General features: G+C 33.0%; 1 protein-coding gene across 3 annotated transcripts in view; it reads left to right on the top strand.

Annotated features, from left to right (window-relative positions):
- The window catches only part of LOC114329737 (protein tramtrack, alpha isoform-like), a 133,667-nt gene that overhangs the window by 36,697 nt on the left and 82,910 nt on the right, over nt 1–14,060 (top strand). For all 3 annotated transcript variants that reach the window (XM_050642888.1, XM_050642887.1, XM_050642889.1), the window contains exon 2: nt 12,263–13,132. In XM_050642888.1, coding sequence (XP_050498845.1) covers nt 12,298–13,132 — 835 coding nt within the window. In that variant the 5' untranslated portion in view covers nt 12,263–12,297. The remainder of the gene's footprint in view (nt 1–12,262; nt 13,133–14,060) is intronic.

Here is a 14,060-nt window from a genome sequence, read left to right as displayed (position 1 = left end):
TACTCTATATTTTACAATTACAATTTAAGTTTAATATCTAAAATATGTTTATACAATAGTCGGTATACCAACTCATTATTTTCTAATGTTAATAAATAATTTAAATTAACCGGATGGTGGACATCAGTCAAAGAATACAGTGAATTTAAAAACATATTAACTTTGTTAGAAATAAGACAACAGGTCAAAATTTTGTGTTGTAGGTTACCCAACTGACCACAAATGTATCGTCGCTATAGTCCAAATGTATCGTCGCCTCCGTTAGCGAAACTATTTCGATTAGATTTTTTTGCACAAACTTACTTAAAAAGAGGTCCTTACAACATTATCCACAGGGTGCCGTGGTTGAAAAATTGTTTAAACAATTTTTTTAAAACAAATTCACAACAATAATTTTTTCATTGCGAACAATTTTTTTTTTAGATAATTTGCGTTATTCTGAGCAAAAAATTTCTCTTGTGATTTTTCTCTAAAATTGATTGACGTCGATGGTTGTATTGAGGTCGATGGATATATGGCCATTTTCGCATTTTTCAAATTTTAAATCGCGTATAACTCGACAACAATCAATTTTTTTTGCTCAGAATGTCCCAAATTATCTAAAAAAAATTTGTTCGAAGTGAAAAAAATGATGTGGATATGTTTGTGAATTTGTTAAAAAAAAAGTTTAAACAATTTTTCGACCACGGCACCGCCCGGCACCCTGTGGATAATGTTGTAAGGACCTCTTTTTGAGTAAGTTTGTGAACAAAACAATCGAATCGGAATAATTTCACTAACGGGGGAGACGATACATCCTGGACTATAGCGCTAATTGTTAATAATTAAAAATAACAGCTTCGTAATAAAATAATGACAAACATCTCTTCAGGACATTGAAGAAGAGGTTTGAAACTTGATTTGGTCACTTCTTGAATTTCATAATAATAATTTTTAATAGAGTTATTAAGCCTTGAAAATGGCCATTTTGTCATTTTTCAAATTTTTAATCGAATACATATAACTCGACAACAATCAATTTTGGAGAAAAATTACCAGATACCTTTTTGGCTCAGAATGACCCAAATTATTTTTGTGAATTTGTTTAAAAAAATTGTTGAAACAATTTTTCGACCACGGCACCGCCCGGCACCCTGTGGATATGTTATAAAGACCTCTTTTTGAGTAAGTTTGTGCAACAATATCGAATCGGAATAATTTCGCTAGCGGGGGCGACGATACAGTCCGGTCTAATAAGTTTTCTAGGCTCTTGCTGTGAGTGGTTTTGATTGCTTTACGGTTCCACTCGTTTAACTGGAGTGAATCCCGAAATGTTTCCTTTTTTGAACCCCACAAAAAGAACTTTATACACCTGTTTGTTATGTACATTATGAGTTCCTGCGAATTATAATTCTTTCTCGACAATAAAAATTTTCTCTTAAGAGGTTGTTTTCAAGGATATTTGCCTTAAATACATCCTTCTTGGGATTTGTTAAAGGACCTGTTTTCCAAGAATAATTTCAAATAAGTAATATTAGTTCTCCATTCTATAGAATTTCTGACCATTTTTTAAAGAATATTTTATATTTCCAGATCGTGAAATAGTCAGTTGATCACTTAAAATTTCGTTGAAAATCCGTTATTTATATTATTGTTTAGTTCTGCATTTATAGTGCCTAGGCACAGTATAAAGAGGGACAGTAGAACCACTCTCCGAAAAATTGGAAGTAAAATCTGTAGTCGCGCAATGTTGGCAGTCGCTTTTACCCCACTCTCGCATTGCTATTCGCATAGAAACGTACGGCTTTTAACAGGGAAAACCCGCATCCACCACTGGTGAATTACCAATTGCGTACGTACTGCCGGTATTACTTCTTGAGATCAAAGCGCCGACAGAAGAGTGATTTTACTGTGGAACCTCTATATACTGTGGCCTAGGTATTAGTGCAAAAAAAACAATAAACTAAGACTATAAATACGTACGCCTAAGAAAGATTAACAATTTTTTGCAGAAGACTTTATAGGTTTTGTACAGATTTAAATCACTCTCTATGTCACCTCTCATCTCAGCATTGTCCAGATGTATGGTTGCTCGCATCCGCACTGTAACCAAACCTTTTGTTTTTTCTGTGCCAATTTTTTACTTTACTTTTTTCCGAACGATAGGATCTGGATCCTTCTCATGTGGTGGTATTTTTTTAAAATTTGATCTTAGCTCTGAAGATGGCTTTTTAAGCCGAAAGCGCTCAGATATACATTAAATGCTTTACACACTTTTAAAGTAGGTACTTTCTGTTAAATTCATTCATTTAAACATTTTTTAAATAATACTACTAAATACATACTGTTGTACTATCTATTTACTTTACCCTCTGGAATAATTTTTTATTTTAGTTGGTTTTGCAGAAAGTCTCAGTATCAGATAATAAAAGGTTGAAAAAGAAATTTTGATTTGGTTGATTTTGGTTTTGCTTTCCTAAAAGGTTTTTCTTCTTCCTCTTTATAAGCGATTCTGCTTGTTCATTGGCAGATTGATACCCCTTTGGAAGGGGTCCGGACAAATAATCCTGGACAAAAATCCCTACAAATTATCCCTGGACAAAAAATCCCCACAAATAATCTCCGGAAAAATAATCCCCGGACAAAAAATCCCCACAAAAAATCCCGGACAAAAAATCACCACAATTTTTTTGGGATACGGACGTTTCGCCCCCGCCGTTTCGCCCCCGACCGTTTCGCCCCCGCCGTTTCGTCCCCAGCCGTTTCGCCCCCGAACCGTTTCGCCCCCGAACCGTTTCGCCCCCGGGATTTTACCTAACATTTTTAACTAGTTGCATTGAGTTATAAATACAATGTTAGTAATACATTTACCTATTGATCATTTTTGAGGTCCGTAAATTGTATGTAAGGCAAAATTAGTTTTCTGAGAAGAAAATCCTTTGTGTAAGAAAATATGTAAAATTATTTCTGAGAACAATTATGTATTAATCCTGTTTATCTACTATAAATATGTGTAACAAAGCACTTCTAAGAAAAACAAACAAAAAAATGAGCAATAGGTAAATGTATAACTCAAACTAGTTAAAAATGTTGGGTAAAATCCCGGGGGCGAAACGGTTCGGGGGCGAAACTGTTCGTAGGCGAAACGGCTGGGGACGAACGGCGGGGGCGAAACGGTCGGTGGCGAAACGGCGGGGGCGAAACGCCCGTAAACCATTTTTTTTGACAAAATATCCCCACAAAAAATCCCCAAGAAATACCTATTTGCTGCCGCATAGTTCTCTAAAAATTTTCCCGTGAATGCAATCTACGCAAATGTTTTTCAGCCTCAGTGCATGGGAGTTATAATACCAATCGGCATGAAACCACTTTTCGGCACGAAAATAATAATTAACAAATAAAATTAAGCATGAATTATTGTAATTTCGGTTACCAAATTTCGAATTCCAATTGTGAGTTTTTTCAAAAATGGTGAATATGGGGAATAAGCTAAGGCTGTTGTAATCATGTAATCAAGGGGGAAATCATGTTGTAATTATTCGCTTAAATTTTTTGCGCACTCTGCTTTGTAGTACGTTCTTTAAAGGTAAAATATTGCAAAACCTCGAAATTTTAAAGAACTGCTTGGATTGACATGAAATTTGGCATACACATAGCTAACAAGTCAAAGAAAAAAAGTGATATTGTGCCGATGTGTGCTTTTGCCTCAGGGGTGAGTTTCACCCCCTTTTGGGGGTGAAAAATATATGTTCGAAATAAGTCCGAAATATTTTTCCTTTTTTGAATAGTAGGTAGAATTCGTTCCCTCGTTCTCCATTGTTCAGGTATTTCCTAAAAGGTTAGTCATAAAAATTTCCCTCTGGCCCACTACTGGGAAGAATAAATTATATGTTTTGATGTTATTCTAATACAATATTAAAAATATAAATGACTATCATTATGTTACTAATCATAATTTCATTTTAACTCATTACAAAATATTTGAATAATATTCGATTAGCCAGTAAACAATACCCTCATAATAGGCAGAAAGTAGTTTTCAACCACACTAGAATTCAATTAGCCCTTCAACTAATTATTTTTAAATGGGATGTTTATATTGTTGCCACTAAAAACCAATTAATTTTCTATCCACTTAAGTCAAAAGATGCTGTTAGTTATCTTTGAACTTTTAAATAATAGCCCAGTAAATGACCGTTTTGAAGTGTAATTTTCCCAGCCACGACGGATTTACTTGGAACTTTGGATTTAGATTCTTCTTACCCTCTACATTAGGGTGCATCGAAAAAATAAAAGTTGGAAATGTTATATCTAATAGCGTGAAAAAGTTGCTAGCGTTATTTTTCAGCATATTAGTATTTTTAATTTTTTTTCTAAGCGAGTTTTCTGCCCCCACCCCCCAACGACCTTGAATTTTATTAAATATCTGATTTTTATGGAAATTTCAATTTATATTATTTGGAATAAAACATGTGTTAACTCAATCTAAGATCAATTAAAGAAAACTTAAAATGTTGTCAATTACAAATTTAAACTATATTTAAAGTTTTATTTGTTTTTTTTATTTTCCCCACCCATTTGAAATGTCCTGCTTCGTGAGTCCGTGCGTGTAATTTTCACTTATGTTTGGTGCGATGCCTTACTTTGTTATTATTGTTGTTTGTAAATTAAAGATTTTTAAAATAGATAAACCAGGACCATGAGGAATAAAATTAAGATGTGCTGTGGGGCCCCATTTTTGGGCAACCGCCAAATATACCTGAAAATGTTTTACCGAAATACAAACATGCGATGAAGTTTTGTGGTTGCAAGAGGATAAAAAACTCAGCAAGAAAGAGCCAGAATTTTCTGGTATTGCCGAACAGGTTGCAATTAAATTGGAGGAAATATGGAAAATGCTTTAATTCCAATAATTTAAGATACAAGAATTATTCAGGCATAAACCATTTAAGAACAGGCAAAACAGTGAATTTTACAAAAATAAAATTCAATGCTTTGAGAACAAAAGTAAAACTACACGTTTAGATCTTGCAACATGCAAATGTGACACTCTGATTATAATGATTAATTATTTATATGGGAGATAAGCCACAATTAAAATGAAAAAAATAATTTTATTAACGTTTCGACGCCCAAATCGGGTGCCGTTGTCAAAATACAAAATATTACTAAAATAAACAAGTGTTGTTGCTAAGCAAAACAATTCTTCTAATAATTTATTTAATCTCACTCATTTATATTGGCAATTCAGACATATATTATACATTAAAATTTTAAAGTAGAAGACTAAAATGATATTGCCGATATTTATGAGTTGCGTTCCTGGGACGACTTACTGAAAGATAGTTCATTCGATTACATGAAATCAACCCCAACTCAAGAATATCCGTCATAAAAAATTATAGCATGTGATCTGTCTTTAAAAAGACAACCAAATGCAACGACAGTAAAATTCTCGCGTTAGAGAAATCATAGTAAATCACAAGGGAAAACCAGGAAAAAACCCTGTGATACTATCCCGACATCGTAAGTATTTGGTCTTACATTAATTTACTCTCAAAAAATTATACCAAATTCTGACTTGTAACATGTTTAAATTATAAATAATATTAATAATACTAGATATATAAGTAATACTAAAATATAAAATATGTACTAGCTCGATATTATTGACTTACTAATCTTGGTATTTTCTTTCTATTGACTTCCTCGTTCAGTATGGGTAACCACATCCTACTGCATTCTACCGAGGAATTTGCGACACAATTGGTTTCATTTAGCATAATTAGAGCCGCTTCTTTGATTTTTCTCTTTTTACTATCTGATTCTTTCAGGACTATACTTGAATCTCTCCACTGAACTCTATGTTCATTATCCCATGCGTGTTGACATATTTGAGATCTCTCAAATTCTCTATTTTTAATATAAGATTGATGTTCACTTATTCTAACGTCTAATGGTCTTGATGTCTCACCTAAATAAAATTGTTCGCATTCACAAGATATTTTATAAATGCAATTCTTTGTTCTTTCTTAATCATTGTTAGGTTTAGATTTAGATAGACTAGATCTCAATGTGTTTGTTGTTTTGAATGTTGTTGAAATGTTGAGTTTATTTCCTATTGTTTTAAGTTTCTCGGATAGTCCTTTTATATATGGTATTGATATTTTCCTCGTATTATTTCTGGTGAATGTTGTAGGATCCCGTTCTAAGTTGTTCTGTTCCATTCGATCCAATCTTGACAATTCCTTATTTATAAACGATAAAGGATAATCATTTTTTAATAAAACAGATGTTAACAATTGTTTTTCTGCTAAAAAGGAATTTTCATTATAATTATAATGAAATAATTATCTGAATAATATCTGAAATAATTATTTGTCTTTGTAGCAAATCTCAAAAAGTGCCTCTGGATGAGCGCGAATTTCTATTAAATCAAAGAGGTCCCAGAAAAATGGTGATAAGCTCGATTGATAGGGAAAACAAAAACAAATATAATCAGAGAGAACAACGGTAAAAGAAGAAAGTTACCGACGCAAAGACAAAACTTTAGCTCAAGTAAAAAACAGTACCTACCAAGTTTTATGGTCAATCGATCGTGGAAGAACACATAACACTTACGCATGAGCCAGGGTGCAAATATTTCGGATATGGGTATCCGCTGTCTGGTATGCCAGAAAGTATCAAACCCAGCTATTGCATGTGACATCTTAAAAACCGCTTCAGTGGTTTGTATGTCTGCGACATTCAAATGATCTACCCCTTGGACATCAAAAGAAGTTTGCCAGTGACCAAATCAAAAAACGTGATGGTTTTCAATAAAAATCTCCTATAATAGTCTCATATAAAAATTTTGATTCAAACGACTACTTTGAGTTAATTAACTAACAAGAATATCACGTTACAGAACCATCTATATTCTCTAGATTTTCGAGTGACAATCTGCGAGATTTTATTAAGAATCCTAATTTAGACCCTTTTAACATTGAGATTGAGAAATATCACTGCCACAAACAATGTGTAGAACGATGTGTCCAGCTTGTGACACAAGCTTCTCTAGCAATTTGTGGAGCGTATTCGAGGGATGGATTTATAAAAGCTCGAATTGATTCCAGAAAAACTATGCCTCTTTACCATACTTTTTTTGTAATATTTATATACCTAATTTTGTACTTTGGTTTATATTTATTTTAGTATTAAAAAACTTGGGTGACGTCAAGGAGACGGATAAGTTAGGCTATTTTGTTATAAAAAGAATGTTTTAGTATACTTTTCTTAAGTAAAATTTTTAATTGCCTTGTGAAATCAGAAAATATTTTCCAATTTAAACCGAATTTATTTATTCAAGTTCTATAGGGTATTACATTTCCCTTTTTACAAAAGATATTCGCATATTAATGTATTTTTTCTAAGTTTTAGTTGCCGTGGAGGGCGGAAAATATTTTTTATTTCAACGCAATTTTACTAAAATACTAAATAGTGTGTTAGGCAAATTTTGTGAGCTATTACATTTTCGTTTCGAAATAAAAATTTTTTTCGTGTGTTAACATTTTTTCAAAATTTTTAATTGTCTTGGGGGGCAGAAAATATTTTCCAATTTCGAAAAAATTTTACCAAAATACTTAACAGTTGATTGGGCAACTTTTGCGAGGTATTACTTTTCCATCGCAAAAAAAAATTTTTTCGCCTTTTTCGATGCACCCTACTCTACATGCCTCTACTTCATTATTGTACTTGAACCCAAGGTTGCTTTTACTTGGGGGGTGAAAGCCACCCCTGCTCGGGGGTGAAAAACATACGTTCAAGGTAAGTCCGCTTTACATAAACATTAGTGATAACCAACACGAGAAACTTCGTCTTTTATCCTCTCTAATAGGATGCTGCCTGTTTCTTCGTTAGGTACTATATATAATAGATGTTTTTTGTAACTGTAGATTATAACATTAGCTCATTCTTTGTGATCTTATTCTTTTTGCTGCTGCTGTATTAATATATACATGTTTTTATAAGCTTTGTGTTTATGACTGCTCCCCTTTGATTCTTGTGATGTGAATGTAAACTGCTGCACAAAAATTTAGGGATATGATTTAGGAATATGATTTATAATTCTATTTTTCACGCGATTTAATAGCTAATTGGTAAAATTTTTATATCCTTTCTACTACTTTCCATTCAACGTTGATACAGTAATTACTTTAACTGGTGGAGAGCTTCAGGGTGTGGTTCTTGTATTTGTAATGCTCTCTGAAGTGGGTCGCAAGTGCTTAATAAAGTAGACATCGGGAGACCCCAAGGCTAATACCAAATGAGAAATGGCCTGATTTTCTTGAGTTTTTTTTTATAACCGCATTAACCCCTAGGCCCTAGGGTTATATTTTTATTTTAGAAAAAGTTTTTTACACATAACATATTTACATTTACGTAGCAGTTTTGAAAATACAAAGATTTAGTGAAATCTTGCAGTTTGTTACAATTTCTGAGAAAGTTTATTGTTTTACCAATAGGTATCTTCTATTAGGTCTGGATCCCGCGTATGAAAAAAAAGTTAATAGCAAGCTGAAAATTTGTTAATAGCTTAAGGGTGTCTAGTCGGACAAACTTTGATATATGGTAACACTGGAACAGGGGAAGTTTTAATTGTGGAACAGGTTAAAAATTTGGAACGGTCAGACCACGAAAACGCCACATTATTTTGTCCGACAGAACAGACTTAAACTCTTCGAACAGAGATTAAACTCTCATGCAAAAATCAGACTGCTATTTATCACCAAATGGGCGTTTTAATGAGTGGAACATGTAGAATATGTCAAATGACAGGAATTATGTCCGGTGATAAATAGCAGCCTGATTTTTGCATGAGAGTTTAATCTCTGTTCGGAGAGTTTAAGTCTGTTCTGTCGGACAAAATACATGTGCCGTTTTCGTGGTCTGACCGTTCCAAATTTTTAACCTGTTCCACAATTAAAACTTCCCCTGTTCCAGTGTTTCCATATATCAAAGTTGATCCGACTAGACACCCTTAAGCTATTAACAAATTTTCAGCTTGATATTAATCAACTTTTTTTCATACGCGGGATCCAGACCTATATTAGATCTTCTTTCGGATTGTGTTGTATTTTCGCTGTCGATCTTGCTGTTGAATACACTGCACAGTCTATTATTTTATGTTGCACTGAAATTAGTATTTGACAGTTGTGGCAAATCGGCTGAGGTTCTTGGAGATGATATATACTATCGATGTGTAAATTTTATGTAACCTAGCCGAGCTCTGTTGAGTTGACAGTTCTTTTTTTGTATAGACACAATATTAGTGGTGAGAGTTCATTGATTAGCATTTTATTGTTTTCAATGTGGGCTAGAAAAGGTACAGTAGAACTCCAATTATCCGGATTAATTGGGACCGGACCAGATCCGGATAATCAAAAATCCGGATAATTGGATTTTTCTCGAAAAAGGCCTTTTCCGGAAAAGAAACGTAATTACAGCAAAACACAATGGAGAACATATACGGTATTTATTATGAAAAACAATATAGTATACACAACAATATGTAAATGATAAAGTTTACATTACGTAATATTGACACAATACTGAATCACAGTAAAATGAATTATTTTTTTACAAACTTGATTTTTTATTTTTCTCAATCTGATCCGGATAATTGGCGATCCGGATAATTGGAGTCCGGATAATTGGAGTTCTACTGTATCAAGTTTCATTGAAGAATAAATTGAACTGCACAAACTATATCTAGTCGCTTTCTTCAGTGAGGGAAGATTCACATGTTGGATTTTCTTTTTAATTCTTGTGATATTTTTTTATGTGTCGATCATTTAATTTTGAGTGAACCATTTTTAATGTGTGTAAGCCATCACAATCTTCTGTATAGTGTTTGGCTATGGCTTCAGGAAATTTTGATCCAATTGCGTTTATAACGGGGTCCCATAATTCAGTGAATTGTAGCGTATATGGAGGAGATGCTGTGGCTAAAATGTTTTCAATTGGCTATAAAAGTTTCATTTAGATTTTTATTTTCTGAAATATCAGGATTGGTTGAAATTTGCTTTTTTGCTTCATTGGTTGTTTTAGTATTATTGCTGTCTCTGTAGTTGTTGAAGGTGTATTGTGAGCTGTAAGTAAATCACTTGTCGTTGGGATATTCGCAGAAATAGGGTTGAAGCCAGTTGGTTGTGCCATTTAAAATGTTTGTTAATGCATTATTTTGATTTACTTCAATGGATTCGAGTTTTGGAGGTATGTTTCTTCTTTAAGTATTTCTGTACCAGTTGGTGAAGATGCAGTTTTCATTTTCGTGGCAGTAGTATTACTTCCTTGTAAGCGGTGCTTAGATTCTTACGTAAACAACGGTGCGTGCATTTGCACTAGTGATGTTGAAAAAGTAACTATTCGTTACAAAGTACTCGTTACTTACAAATATTGAAAGTAACGATTACTATACAGAGAGGCAAATCGTTACATTGATTACTCTGATTACTTCTTACCAATCATATCAGAGCGAGCAACGACTATTGTATCTACTTTGATTACTCTGATTACTTCGTACCAATAGTATTAGAGCGAGTAACGACTACTTTATCTACTTTGATTACTTTGATTACTCTGAGTACTCTGAGTACTTTGTAGACGTTACTTAGTACCAATCGTATCAGAGCGAGTAACAACTATTGTATCTACTTTGATTACTCTGATTACTTCGTACGAATCGTATCAGAGCGAGTAACGACTATTGTATCTACAATCAGTACACTTGATTACTTTCTAGTTTCTAGACTGACCGGAAAAATGTGGAAATGATAATGTTTCTCCAGTTGTTATATCTGTGATAATGCTATATCGGAATACCAATACAAGATACCTACCTACTGAGAAATACGATTTTCGATATGATTACCGGTACTCAAAGTAATCATAGTAATCAAAGTAACGATTTAAATGATTACTTTATACAAAAGTAACTATTTGTAACGAATACTCGAAAGTAACTTTAATCAACATCACTAATTTGCACCCCATCTGTATATCCATTTTTTTTATATGTGAACGTCGGAGAAATTGATTTGAAAGATAATTTGGACTTGTTTATTATAATATGAAACATAATTTTACAGAAAAAGTACCTATTCTTAAAAAAAATTATTATCGTCGCGAGATAAACACATGACATTTTTCACAGACTGAGCAACACAAAGTTTTTATACATAATACAGTTATGTTGGAACTTTCAGTCTTTTTTCTCTGACATAACTAACACCGACCTTGTCCCGTCTGTTAGCTCCAAGTGGAACACCAGAAACTTCCAATTCAGGATATGCATTTTCATCATTTGCACAATACAGGCATTTTTCCAAAAAATCACGTAAACGTAAAGCGTTTTAGATGCTGCAATGGGTGTAAAGTGTTTAGAATTGAATTTAATGCGAATAAAAAAATGGACAAAAATAAAAAAAATTGATTAAAAAAGATAAGTGAGAAAAACGAGGTCTGAGGTGCAGCTGCACCCCGCACCGCCTTACGAGGGTTAAGGTTGAGTTTGGAATTGGTTTGGTAATTATCAGAGAGTAATTAATTACAAATATTTGCCGCCTAAAGCTTAAGACATGGCTATATTCAGTCTCGGACATGCAAACTTTCAAAAACGGTAATTTGGAGACTGCAGTTAGTTCTAGTCGTGTAAGCTCATCTTCTATACATTCTTGGGGATGCTGGGGAAAAAATTACGAAATAGACCTTAAATGGCAAACCAAAAACCTGCTATAATACAAGATGTTCGTGGAACCACCATAAGTAAACGCACAGTAAGATAAAGTCTTAGAAGCTGGTCTCAAGTCAGATGTGCCAATAAAACCTCCCAGACTTCATTGACACCATCGTTTCCTACACCATTAACATTTTTCCATTATTTTGTGGTTCATGATCTTTTGACATATAGAAAAATCTATAATTTATTTTGTATACCGATTTTAGACTTTTTAATTGCATTTCTAGATTTCTGTTCTAGGTATAATATACTTACAACGTTAAATATTGTTGCTGTTTATATACAAATCAAAGATATATGTCTTTTACACTATTAGTAAACTCAAATGAACTATTACGTTTTTGACTAACTAAAAACTAAGTTATTTTGGAAAAATAAATTCCAATCAAGTAGCCAATACCACGAAATCAAATCATTAAAGCTGGTTTGACTCATCTTTAACAATATTTATGGATATAAAAGAAATCAGAACTGTGTATTGATCATATTTTTCTTTTGTTACAGTGCAATAGAAAAATACTGGACAACCCTAATTGCCAATGTCAAGCCAACCTTACCGATTTCTGCCACAAATACCATACTTCAAACCTGGTATAGCATCTCCTGCTCCAGTAATGTCTTCCCAACGTTTTTGTCTTCGATGGAACAACCATCAATCCAATTTACTTTCAGTATTTGATCAATTACTACATGATGAGAGTTTTGTAGACGTAACTCTTGCTGTTGAAGGACAGTTGCTCAAAGCCCATAAAATGGTATTATCAGCATGCAGTCCATACTTTCAAGCACTGTTTATGAATCATCCTGACAAACATCCTATTGTGATATTAAAAGATGTCCCTTATAATGATATGAAGTGTTTGCTTGACTTCATGTATAGGGGTGAAGTTAGTGTTGACCAAGATAGACTTACAGCATTTTTAAGAGTGGCAGAAAGTCTTAAAATAAAAGGGTTAACCGAAGTAAATGAAGAAAAATGTGATAGTATAGCTTCCTCTCTCACCCAACAAAATTTACACAATTTGCCAAATTTACAAAGATTGCAACAAACCAAAAGGTTTGGAAATAGTTTAAATATGTTAAGCAATGCGTTACTACAACCTAAAAGGAAAAGAGGCAGGCCTCGGAAACTTTCTGGATGTTCAAATGGACCAGATGATTATGACAAGGACATTGTTCAAGGTAGCCCGGAGATGTTAGAAGTTAAGATGGGAATGGATAATTTCACAGGGAATAATTCTGACACGAGTGTGAAAAATGAAGTTGAAGCAGACGATGACAAGTTAAAAGACGAAGCAGATCCAGTGCCTGGATCATCAAATGACCAGACACCAAAGTATAACCATCACGATCACGACGACTTTCATCCTTCAGGTGAGTTTATCTAAAAAAATACTAATTCATTTTTAACATTTGAAAAACTTGCAACTAATATTTTTCACCTTTATCTTAATATAGAAATAAACCGTATAGAGCATTTTTTGTATTTGTTATTCGCTATGTAATTCAAAGGTATTTAAAATAATATTTTCAACTTTATTTTTACCATTATTTTACATATTAACGTTAATTAATAATTCTCTTCATAAAACGATCAGTTTTAGATTTTAGGTCATAAAAAATTACTGTGTACTATTTACATTCTATGATCACATGTATTTTTCTCTAAAAGAAATTTTAGTTTTGGACTTAATTTGAATAGTTCAGATGGTATCTGTTTAAGCTTGGTTGTACTGATCCCGAACTTCGATATGCTCCATTTGAAAAATTAGTGGAATAATTTTAGAACGAGTATCGGCGATACAGACACCTATTTTTTAAATTTTTATCCTGAATGTATCAAAAGTCATATACAGTGTGTCAATTTGAAAAAGTACCATCCTCTATGATTTGGTTCTTTAGAAAATCTAAAAATATGCAAAAACACGTGAAATTTATTTGTGACGAGAACATTTTGTAGAACAATTTTCAACTACATTACATCAACCTTCTAGCGGGGACGAACACAACCCTCAAAATCTTCCCCCAAATGGAAAGGGGGTTGAGTGTTACCATATTGTAAAGGTCGTTTAACCATCTTTTCAAAAATACCAAATACATTATATATTTTTTAGTACTTTTGGAAAAATCAAGTTAAACCGTAAAGGTATTAAGTATCGAGTTCAGAACTCCCAAATTTTTTTTGGAGTATTGGAGTATTTTTGAGTATTTTTGGAAAAATAAAGTAAAACCGTAAATATACTAAGTATCGAGTTCAGAACTCCAAATTTTTTTTATAGTATTGAGTACAAGATTTTTCCAA

The sequence above is a fragment of the Diabrotica virgifera genome, chromosome 2 (assembly GCF_917563875.1).
Source record: "Diabrotica virgifera virgifera chromosome 2, PGI_DIABVI_V3a".
Taxonomy (NCBI): domain Eukaryota; kingdom Metazoa; phylum Arthropoda; class Insecta; order Coleoptera; family Chrysomelidae; genus Diabrotica; species Diabrotica virgifera.
Note: the sequence above shows the minus strand (reverse complement) of the source record. Positions and strands in the feature narration are given on the sequence as shown.